The sequence below is a fragment of the Marmota monax genome, unplaced genomic scaffold (genome assembly GCF_021218885.2).
Source record: "Marmota monax isolate L192 unplaced genomic scaffold, Marmota_monax_Labrador192_F-V1.1 WCK01_AAM20220418_F8-fsc00060, whole genome shotgun sequence".
Taxonomy (NCBI): domain Eukaryota; kingdom Metazoa; phylum Chordata; class Mammalia; order Rodentia; family Sciuridae; genus Marmota; species Marmota monax.
The window spans coordinates 3,537,603-3,549,958 of NW_026692826.1; the positions used below are offsets into that span (position 1 = coordinate 3,537,603).

General features: G+C 39.0%; 1 protein-coding gene across 1 annotated transcript in view; it reads left to right on the plus strand.

The window, feature by feature from the left end:
• Positions 1 to 7,100, plus strand: part of Dok6 (docking protein 6) — a 372,278-nt gene extending 365,178 nt beyond the window's left edge. The window contains exon 8 of the mRNA XM_046448628.2: positions 504 to 7,100. Coding sequence (XP_046304584.1) covers positions 504 to 643 — 140 coding nt within the window. The 3' untranslated portion in view covers positions 644 to 7,100. The remainder of the gene's footprint in view (positions 1 to 503) is intronic.
• The last annotated feature ends 5,256 nt before the right edge of the window (positions 7,101 to 12,356 follow it).

A 12,356-nucleotide genomic window follows, 5' to 3' on the forward strand; every position in this document is an offset into this window, starting at 1 on the left:
ACCAAGATAAACCAGAGCCCCTAACTCTGTCATTGTAAACTCTTTCTCCTTAGTCATTGATGGTTGCTTAAGACTGAGTGTAGTTTGCTTGCTCGCAGAGGGTTTTAAGAAAGTGTGCAATTGGCTTTTGTATGTGAAAAGAGAGCCAAAAAGAAAAGAAAACCCCTAACAGGCTCTCCATCAAAAGCAGCCTTGGGGGGGAAAAGCTTTCCAGCTTTTCTTTCAAAAGTTAATGGACAGAAGTTTGAGATCCCTACAGAACGTACCTAGTTCTCTGGCATCCAGAACTCTCAGAGGGATGCACCTGGGGAAACCCTGACCCCTGACTACAAGACTTTTAACTCATGAAAGATGGAGACACAGAGGTCTCCAGACTCTCACCAGCTTCCGCACAGCTAGCTCAGTTCCATGGATCTGGAGTCTTGCTGTGTGATTGGCTTTTGCAGTATCCCTTGGTCTGCTGAATCTGCTTCTCAGCACCGCTCTCCTTTCCTGCCTTCTAGGTCATGGCTTCGGTGCCTCCAAGATGTCGCGTGCCCAGACGTTTCCCAGCTATGCCCCTGAACAGAGCGAGGAGACCCAGCAGCCCTTGTCGCGGTCCAGCAGCTATGGCTTCAGCTACAGCGCCAGCCTCATCCAATGACACCCAGCGGCCACGGTGACAGTCTGCCCTGGACCTGCCTGAGGGTCACTGCGCCCTCCGCCTCCTGGAAGACCACCTGCAGCACCAATTGACGCGGGCCAGGTCTCGCCCAATCCCACAGGAAGGTTAAAAACTGGAGTTCGCTTCCTTGATTCAGCGGTTAAGTCCTTTATTTATTGAATTTCTATGGGGGAATCTGTGTTTTACAAAAATAGAATCCAAATCGTATGAACAGTCATTTAAGCAAAATTCTTTGGGTCTGACAGTAGCAGAAGCCTGTTCACTGGGGGACATCACCCGCACTGGGCTGTGCCTGGGAACGGGCCCTTCCAGTGCCTGATTCAATCCTCCTGTCTGAGCACAGGGTCTGTCCTTGGACATAGCCATGACCCACTCCGAGCTCTGTGACAGGGACAAATCCAGTGAGCTCCACAAATGGCATCTTAACTCTAAGTTAACACATAACTAAGACCAATGACAATTAAGGGAAGGTGAAATTAGAGCACTCTCTCTTGAGCAGGGCCCTGTAGCTCGTGTGTGTGTGTGTGTGTGTGTGTGTGTGTGTGTGTGGTGTGTAGACAAATATAGATATGGATATCACTATATCCATCTATCTACTACAAGTATATATCCAACATGCTGAGGGTGACAGGATATGCTCACTTAAATTGTTGAAAACTACAATTCGTTGCATTAAAACTCAGATTGTTATATTGAATAGCTATTTCTAAAATAGTGCTATTTAAACACAGCTTCTCCTTAGCCACAGTCTTTAAGTAGTCCAGTCTTCTCCTGTGAGACAGGCAGGTATAAATGTGGAAGGGAACTGTTTTGGAAGCAGGAGAACCAGCCCAGCTGCCCCACCCCTCGCGGCGTCTCGCCGTCTGGTCCATGTGGCCTTGCTGTTCTCGATGTTTCTCCCCTCTGCTGTCCACCTGAGCCATGCAAGGAAGAGTCGGTGTGATCACTGACCAGCTTCCATTTACCCTCAGAGGACCAAGGAGTCTCCACGTGAGAAACTGTTCGAGAAAGAAACAAAAACACTTAAAAAGAACTCAGCTGTTTTGTGGTCAAGAGTACAACAGGTCCTGGATTGCAGATACTGAGATCTAAAATTTTGTAGATGACGATCCACAGCCACTGGGGGCTTGTAACTTATTGTGTGACCAGCACTGACTGGGCTTTGTTTTTTTCTTGGGCTGGACAAGGTTTGTCTGGGATTATAAGAGAAAGTGGATCACATATAAATGTTTAAGCCCTGCATTAAACAGACATGTAAGGTTTAAAGGAAAGTGGCGATTTTTGTGTGAACTGAGGAAGTTTGGCTAATTCAGATCGACACTGGTATATCTGTCCTGAGTCTTAAAGTAAAAAGAGCAATTATTCTGCCCGAGTCATCTGACGCCATGTTTCTAAGATGGTTATCTCTCAATGACTCCAGGGTGGGTTTAAAAAACTGGCAAGTCCCATTAGGCAAGATGAAAACTTGATTATTTTTCTTAATAGTAAAATATGTTAAACTATCGAGGTTTATCAATATAGAAAGGGTACATTTTTGCTAATCTCTGCTAGAATCTTTTTTATCCCTAAACATAGCTTAAGAGCTGATTGGCAATTCATTTCGATGAATCACTACTGAGTAAAAATGGTCTTCATTCCTCCTTGATAAATGTGCACTTAAGCAACTACCTAGCTTCTGAATCAGTCACTAGGTATGAAAACCCCATCAAGATGCTAATCATAAGAGTTAATGTGGCTGCAAAAAATAATTGCATTACGCTTTCAGGGAGAGAACAATATTACCCAAACACCCCGCACTGCAAATTTTGCTGATACAGCAGAGGAGCAGATGACCTGTTTCTTTCAAGGATACAGCCTTCCTGAAATTCCAGCCTTCGGGGTTAACATTTCTGAATTTCTTTAGCACATGGCATTTGCCTTAGAAATGCCGGTTGGTCAAATCCACCAGAGCAGCTCCCAGCTGAGACCACTTCAGCACAGTTCCTAGTGCGGCCAACACACAGGGGCTCTGGCCGGCTCACTCAGTCGAGCTGTTGCTCAGACAACCACAAGTTTCTACAAGGGACTTATGGGGAAAGGCCCTCAGGGGTCGTCGTTCATGTCTCAGCTTTATTAATGTGCCAGAAGCACAGACAGCGAGTCCAGGGGGATTCTGCTAATTACACGAGCCTGCTCTTGTGTCTCTTTGGTGGGAGACAAACATCGGCATGAAGTTCCTTCAGGAACACAGTTTGGTTCTGATCGTTGCCAGTAAGTGTTAAGTAAAAGGCACCAAGGATCAGGCGCAACCTTGGGCCATTTTTTTCTGAAAATAATGTCACCAAAAGAGTATGTGAAAGAGAAATTGGCTTCCCAAATCTTTAGCACAATCTCATCACAATGAGAATAATGCTATAAAATTCCTCACAATACCTTTTTAGAGCTTTATTCTAACATCCTCCTCAAAGTATATTTACAATTACAGTGAAGTCAAAATGGCTATGGAGAGAGAGAATTTACAGTAACCGAATACACTTGATGTAAGGCACTGTCGTTGAAATAAAAATGACAAGCCGATAAATCATCTACAAAACCAAAGATGGCAAGATGCTTGTACTGGTCTCTTGGACTTTCATAGAATCAGTTCCACTGGAGTGACAGAATGCCCGTGGACTTGTGCTCAATTCCACTGAGCTCATACATTTGTGATTGAAGATGCCACTGAACTTTTCAAGGTCTTTCTTTATATATGTATATCTTTAATATACATGCGGCTTTTTGTTACAAGAGAGGGATTGCTATGAACCAAAGACATCTTTGGGCTCCTTCTGAAAGTGACTCAGTTGGGGTTTCTCCCAGATCTGTACAGATGAGTGAAGCTGGCGCCATTTTTACACCTGGTTGGAAAAGACCAATGATGAAGGAATTCAGGGTACATAGTGAAGTCTCTTCTAATGGCAGAGAAAGACTAGAAGCATACCTGCACAGTTCACAGAAGGATTAGATGAGGGGATTTGTTTTTATGTTCCTAGTTTTTTTTTTTCCTTCTGATTATAAAGTACACATGGCCAACACATGACATTCTATTTAAAATGCAGACTAGAACAAAATGACCTTGACCCAATGGCTCATTATTCTGGGGAAAGGGGAGAATAAAACAGATCTCTCACTTACTTATTGAACAAACGATAGGCACTCAGAGCTAATTTATTTATGCAGGTTGGAAATATTTATGAATCAATGTTTTGACCACTGCTACAATTTGAATTTGACAAAATACGAAATATATATTTACTATATATTAGGGAAGATGCTGTTTGATAGAGCATGTAAAATAAAGTGAAATCTATTTATTAAAACTAAGCCACACCTCTTTCACCAAACAGTATCTAAAGTACTAGTCCTGGTATCTTGTATAATTCTTCTGTGTCTTCATCAGGCAATTATGTTTGAAAATCATTTATCACCAATAAAATGGCCAGTCACTTATATCTTCTGTCCAACATAGACACAATGGACTGATAAACAACTTAACACTGTTAGTAGTGCTTTCTACTGATCCAGTTTATCGCATGTGGTATCTTTATAGTAGATATTAAAAATCTTTCATAAAGGTTGACGTCTAGCCCCAGTCTTTGGTCAATACCTCAGAAAACTTTGTAAAAAAGCATGAGTACCTTACTCCCTTGATTATTGGAACCTTTACAAAAGCCAGCCTTTATTGCTATAGTGAAAACAAGCTACAGTGATTATATTCTTATAACAAAGTATAGTCCAGATTTGACCATCATAACAGCACAATCAGCAGGCAATATTCAATGGGGGTGAGCTTTAGGCCTTGTAATGCTTCATGTTTCACACAAAAGAATTACATTAAAAACTGTCCAAAGTGAAGATTATGCATTTTCCCCAATTCTACTAACATGTCTATCAGTATCTTGGAATTTCTAATTACTTTATCAATCATTAATTAAATAAGTTCTGGAACACCACCTTCTCAAAAATAAGTAAAAATTTGCCTCTGGGTATGCATTAGTAGTTATGACAATGGGTGATATGCCACACAAGTGAATTTTTAGCCTATGAAATTTATAAAGAATGTATCTGCAGGCTATGAAACTTCCTGTGGAAGGAATAGTGAGGGTGGTCACTATTCAGGAGGACAATTTTGGTAAAACAAAACAATTTTGGTAAGACAAAACAATAAAGAATCCATTGAAATGTCCAGAGTAACACTTGGACCCTACTTTCCTAGCATTCTGACCTAGCTTCATGTCATGGTGTGGCCTTCTTTTCTAGTGTCATCTGCTGCTAAGTGGGCTGCTTAAAGAGACATGGCTGCTGCATTACACCTTGACCACAGGGAGGTGGTCAAGCAGTTTGTCAACCAATATGCCTCTTTCCATTTGTGAAAAAAAAATTAACACAAAAGAATGGGTCCCCATGGAAAAACTTCTCCATGGACAACCTCATTGGGTAGTTTGTGAAGATACATTATCAGTGAGCCTGGTGAGAGTCTAAACATGTGGGAAGACATCAGCAACCTCATGGGCGCAATCTTCATAAACATACTCAAGATTACCCACCTTTAAATCTGTGGAACTGGGCAAATCCTACTTTATCAATTAAGACTATGAACCTTGTACCATTTGTACAATCATTCTGAAAGAAGAAGTTTTACATAGTGTATAGACACTCGTGGAAGTATCATGAGATACTGGACACATTTTTGAAACAGGTGGAATGTTAGCCAGCTCTTAAGGCCATCTTAAAGGTCATGTAGCATAAAGGTCTCATTTTATGTTTCCCTCAAGAGAGAGTTGAAACCCATAATTTGTTCAATGGCAAAAAATTAAACAACCTAGTTTCAAGCTCCAGGTCCAGGAAGGTTTCCTCGGCCCCAGCTTGTCTCCCATTTAGACATAGTGGGAGCTGAGAAATGCCACGTGGTCTCATAATAACTAAGCCTTGTCCTTTTAACTCTTTGAGTTGTTCTTGTTCTTTTTGAACATACTACCAGCTATATCCCTAAAGAGAATTTCTGGAACATTACGTTAAGCTTGTAGGTTGTTAATGACTGGCATAAGCTTTATTACTTTCAAATTGTTATCCAGTTATTTATTTAAAATTCAAACTTATTTTTTGCAGATCAATATATGATATTTTGGTGCATACTAATTATACAAAATTATGGGTTTCACTGTGGCATATTAGTAAATATATAAAAATATAATTTGATCAGCTTCACTCCTCAATACCTCCTACACCCTTTTGTGACCTCCTTTCTTGTCTCTCTTCTGCTTTATCCTATAGTAAATAGTTTAACTAAAAAAAATAAATAAATAGGAGTGTGTATTTCTCAGTCCTACGAATTCTTCATATTTTAATTATGATTATTATTTGCCATATTTATCCCTCCACAGCACTTTAGGATGTCAGTATTTATGACATTTATCGTAATTTTGTTAGACAATTGATGAATCAGGGTTACATTTTTTCATGAGAACTTCAAAATCTTCCATTCTCAAAAGAAGTTTGAAAGATGAATTTTTTTTACAAATACCTTACACACAAAAAATTACCTTACACATCAAATTTTCCTTATAAACTTCAATAAGCAGTTATTTAAATTAACTGAAGTTTGTATAAATAAGAACTATGTTAAAATTAGTTTACTTACTAAATAACATGAAAACATTTAATTTGTAATTTTCAGACATTTTCCCCTGATTTAAGGTTTTAATATCCTGTAAATACTTGATGGAGAGGAAAAAATTCATTTATTATAGAAATATTCCTTCTAATAATTCCATTTACATACTAAAGATTTCTTTTAATGTATCTTCTATGTTTATTTCCCAAGTCTGTATTCCACAGGAGAATAACTGGATATAAGCTTTTTAATAATTATTTGGGGCCCAATTTTAGTAGCTAATACAATTAACTTCCTTTCTGTTTCCCACCTATGGTATGATGAGGGACTGAGCATGAAACCCACCCTTTCTGTAGATGCAGAACCTTGCACCCAGCAGAGCAGGGCGGCTTGCGGCATTCTGCAGGGTGCCATCCTTGGAACTTAATCCTAATTCCCCCCAGAGACCCACGGTCTCAAAAGCATTGCTTCTTACCACACAGCTGAAGTTTAAAAACCTGAATTCAGGCAAAGAAGAAGATTGAGATATGACTTAATCTTTCAAAGTCCCTGTAGAATTTCTCTCTAAGAAAACACCTTGAGAGGGTTTCTATGGTGGTTCCCAACCATTGACTCTTCGACAGAGGTGCTGAAAAGGGAGTAAAAGGAAGAACTAAAAGATAGGAGTGCCCTTGAGAGTAAATACGAATCAGAAACAGATAATACAGGGCAATATGAAATAGTAATTCAGGGATTCAAATTCAGATTCACAAATCTATTGCGTAGTTCAAGAAACAATGCTTAACACTTGCCAAAAGTGTGTGTGTGTGTAAGAATGGAAGGAGGGGGACTACAGCTTCACATTTGGGAGGAGCCCCACTGTAATGGAGTGTATGGTTCTTTCCAGTTGTGAGCTACTCTATCTTTCCATTACACCAGGCGGTACATCAGCAAGTCAGTCAGCTCCCTGACATGAAGGCCAGTGATGTCATCACTACAGATGACAGGAGACCTCCCAGGATCTGCAGGGGCTGCTTCATCTCAGCACCCTGCACCCCAGCTCTCTCTCTCTCTCTCTCTCTCTCTCTCTCTCTCTCTCTCTCTCTCTCTCTCACACACACACACACACACACACACACACATTTTGCTTTTGACCCACTCTTATGTTCCACTGTAGTTATCTTTTTTTCTTTTTAGGTCCACATAGAATTACCTTATCTTGCCAAAATTTTTATCTCTAGGAATCTCCAAACTGTATTAAGTTATATATGTTTGCTTTCTGTAAAGCTCTATTTAATTAATTTATGTATACTTTGTGAAATAGTATATTGTACATTATAAAGGGATGTCATTTGTGGTTGGTTGAATATTGATGATCATTTTGATTAAAATGGCATTGGAAATTAAGCCCTTAACAAGAAATAAAACGCCCATTACAAATTTTCTTCTGTCTGAAAATATACGATCGGGCATACTTTATTTTCAGTTTTAATTTATTCCAAATAAATGACAGTCTGGGAACTCTGTACTTAAATACTAGTTGGGCCACTTTTCTGGAATGAAATGCAAAGGAATAGCTGTCCCTGGAACCTAAGTGTGAATTTCTGGCAGAACAGAAAATAATAATGAGGCAATAATAAAATTAGGAAATTCAATTATTTTTAAAGATGTCTGTGTGATTTTTCCCCTTGATTAAAATACATGAAATACATAGTTGAAGAATTACCTTCTTCTGAATTTATAGTATACATATATATGTATATACATATATACATATATCAGTCCTTAATTGATAAACCTAATCTATTGTTCTCAATGTCTTATATTCTTATATAATTCCAAGAAATTTACAAATGATATTGAAACAAGGAGGAAAATCTATAGTTGTGCAATATCAAAATTTGCTTCACCACTTTAAAAAAAAGGTAAAGCAGTTCCAAATATTACTTTACACCAACATTTTGCATGATTGAGACCTTGAACAAATAAATCGGTGGTTTTACAAAACCCATGGGTTATTTAATATTGCTAGCACTATAATATTAAATGATTTTCTTACATTTCTGTTATTATGTGATGACATGTAACTATGTAATTAAACAGAATTCTGACAATCATTCTCTGCTAACCTTTAAAATGTTACTTATTCCTTCACTTATTAGCTTGCTATTTTCAAAATAAAGTAAAAGAAAGCCCTTTATTAAATGTAAGGTTACTGAGAATTTATTATGTATTTCCAGTGTTTTCCCAACCCTATCTTATAATGTAATTTAATTTCTGTTATGTTGAATCTGGTCTGGTGGAATCATAGCATATTACGTTGAAGGTGACATTAGAGATCAACACATTATTTTCTAGTGAAGAGATAGCCAGAGAATGTAAGTGACTTTTATTTTGGGATACAACTAGACAATGGGTTTTCTTCCAACACTCACTCTTTAATAACCAAAGAAAAATATTGAAAATAAATATTTGGTAAATGCATGCAATTAGACACTGTCCTCGCCAGCTCCCTGATTTAGCAATCAGTGGCTTCCCTTATTACGTTCTATCCTGTGATAGACCTCTATCCCTGGGATTTAGACCTGCCTAGAAGTACATTTACAAAATCCGTTTCTCAAACAGCATTGGCTGGGTTTCCTGATTACTTTATTAGATGAATTTGTTTTACAAGTTTCTTTCCTCCCAGGGATTCAAGCCTTTAAAGAGAGTGGGGACCTCCCTAACACTGGACAATGGGTTTCTCAGTTATGCACCCTGGATCCGGCACTCAGTCCTGTTGACGTGTCCTCCTGTGGGTGGGTCCAACCAAAGTCATGAACAATGCATGGGATTTTCCATCCCCTGAGCCAGAAGAAGTTTATAAAATACCCAGGAGTAGCAACGAGAATGAAAACAGCCCTGCTTTCCTGATGCCAAATGAAATACAGTTTATTCTGAATATGAACTTTTATGCCATATTTGTAACAAATGGGTGATATGGACTTGGTGGATTTTCTTTTCCCTTTTGTCACTATTAAAATTACAAGGACTATATTTACTGAAAAATGTGTCTTTGAAAAGAGTGTAAAAGTCTATACAGGCTTAGAGCTGACATCAAAGGAGATATTTAATAAATACATGTCACAGGGCACAGCCCCAAAGCAATTACTCTGCTATTTTTGCAATGTACAAAGAAATCAGCTCTCTCTTTTTCCAAGCTAGACAAGTTTATCTAATTTTGGTATCCATATGATGAATTATTAAAATAAATGTGGAACAAGAACTGGATTGAATATTTAAACACTCGTGGAAACATGAATTATCCCAAGATGTAGGTATTTGAGGCTATCAGGCTCTGATTCCAAGGGCCAGCGCTGTTTACTGAGTTCTTGTCATCTTCAGACATGGAAGAAGCATCTACCACCTCTCTCAGTCTTTGTTCTTTCCTCCCTTAATTCCTTTTGACATACTTCAATATCAAGAGTAGTTCTGAGGTGAAGGGCGTGTGGCCACCCCAGGAGACACAGAGGTGGCTAGAGACGGGAAGGCAGAGACACTGTCACACCAGCTTCCTGATGCACTTCTCAGAGCTGTCTCTGAATTTCTCCTCCTCTCCTCAGAATAATATGACATCTCTTAGTTCAGATCGTCGCTATTGACTCTTGATTAGAACCCAAGTCTGAATAGACTGGTTTTAATCACAGAAAATTATTACACAATATAGTCTAATGAAATTCCCAATCATCTCTTGCTTTTTGAATGCTATACATTTTTTAATCATTTTTTTAAAAATCCTCTTTTCCTCTTTTAACACAAACTTATATGTAAGACCAATATACATATGGATATTCTCACTCATGCCACTTCCTACACACGTGTGAATTACAGAGGCCGATTCCAAATGCAGAATTCTCTTCTGAACAAATCAAACTTCCATTGTGAGGCGGTCAAAGGAGAAAATACTATTTCAAAATTCAATTTGAAGAGCATTAATTTAATCTTTGTGCCGCAGGGATCAAAAAGTAAGATTTGATCCCTCCCTTAAGGAGCTCACCCTGTGGAGAGGTATATGTAACCCAGTCCTGTTCATTGAATGTCCTCTGAGGACCACTCGGCTTAATAAATTCCTTTCTTGTTCCAGTGTCTATGAAATGTTATTTTTAGGTGCCAGCTGTTTTCAAGGTGTCTATTTTTTTAAAAACAAATCTAATTACATTTCAGGGAGCTGAGTGAAGAGCTACAGCTTGATATACCTTCCACCAAAAAATAAATATTAAGGCTGCTGCCTAGAAATAACCCATTTCACTCTAACCAGTCACCTCGCTCTCCGGAGTATAATATAAATAAAACGTGATAAGTAATATATCTAAAATCTTCTACTCGGCACCCTCCCGTAGGGCCCCTACTCCCCATACCTACTGGACCCTCTTTCTGAGCAATGAAAGAGGACAGCTTTCTCCATCTAAAAGGGCACGATTGGCCTGGGAAAAGAAAGTGAAGGAGGACTGCCTTAAGTTTAGAATTCATAGATGGCATGACTAGGAAATTAAATGGTAAGGAGTACTCACCGATGTCTTCAATATGTGCACGACCTAGACTGCTTTGGGGTGAGAGTGGGCATCTCAGGTGAAACCAGCATTACCTTACACAGAGGACACAACGTGCACTCTGCTCACCAGCAGAACGTGACTCCCTGCTTCGTGGGACATTGTGCCTCCGACCCCTTCAGCCGAGATGCAATATGCAGAGGGACCTAAAAGACACTTCAGCCAAGAGACATTATAGCATGGTGTTTGGCACTGGAAACAAACAATCCCAGTGGAAGCTATATTTGACCATGTTTCAGTGGGTTAGTGAGTTTCAGAATACTATGACATCTCTTAGTTCAGATCGTCGCTATTGACTCTTGAGTAGAACCCAAGACAAGAGTAGATCACACTTGTCTTTTTGTGCTCCTCCACGGACACCACATTTCCCTGAAGCTTGCGTGATGTGATCCTGACTGCTTGTTATTATTCATGCTTTTTCCTAATCTGGAAGAGATGGTGACATATTTTGGGCACTAGGTTTTCTGGTGGTTTATTAGTTGACACTAATAGGAACGCTCAACTTTAACACTACTCCTATTAAGTAGGGTATCGTTTCAGGAGAAATCATTCAATGATCAGTCTGTAAAGTTTTGCAGTATTATGTTATTCAGCCATATGCAGTGAGCAAACTAGGATGACTATCTCTGGACCATGCTCTCACTTCTTTGCCTCCTATCATGAAGCCTTCAAATGCTTATTTATTTTTTGTGTAACTAAACCTTAAAATAAATTAATATCAAATACAGCAAAATGCTGCAATATGACTTGCATTTTTGTTTGTTTTGTTTTAGCAGAATTCTAAAAACATTTCCTGAAATCTGGTGCTCAGTGGTGAGTGAGCTTTACTGACTACATCTGCTTTACTTTTTATTGATTGTATTGACTACACATATTTTATTTTGTGACATTGGACAAATTTTCTTTTTATTACCTTTGCTTCTTTTTGGACTCAGAAAATTTTATAATAAAAATATTGACCTAAACATAATCAGGAAAACTGAGTAGGATCCCATGCTAATCTTTAGATTGTCTCCTATATTTCATTTTGTATTTATTTTTTTAAATAAATATGTACCTGATTTGTATATACCATAAATAATACACCCATTCATAAAAATGGGCCAAGGAGCAACACAGACTAGAAAGTCAATGGGACAGTGTCCAGTATCCAGCCACCCTAGTGCAGTGTCAAGAAGTCAGGGCAACGAGACCGCTCAGGAACCAAGAGAGCACACCCACACTTCCTACCAGTACGTGGAGAAGGACCTGCGCATCCACTGCCAACGTGTAAAGAGCTTGCAAGATGTGGCTGCCGAGCTCACGTCAAGCAAAAGCAAGAAAAGGGAAAATCTGTGACTTCCTTAGACCTATTACAGGAGGGAGGTCCCAGAAAACACAGGTACCCCAAAACTCTGGAGTGACAGACAAATCCAGAGAGAATCAGGAAGCATTCTGCTTGTGGCACTGGAACCCCAGGCTGCAGGAGCGCTTACCGGCAAGTCAGCTGACT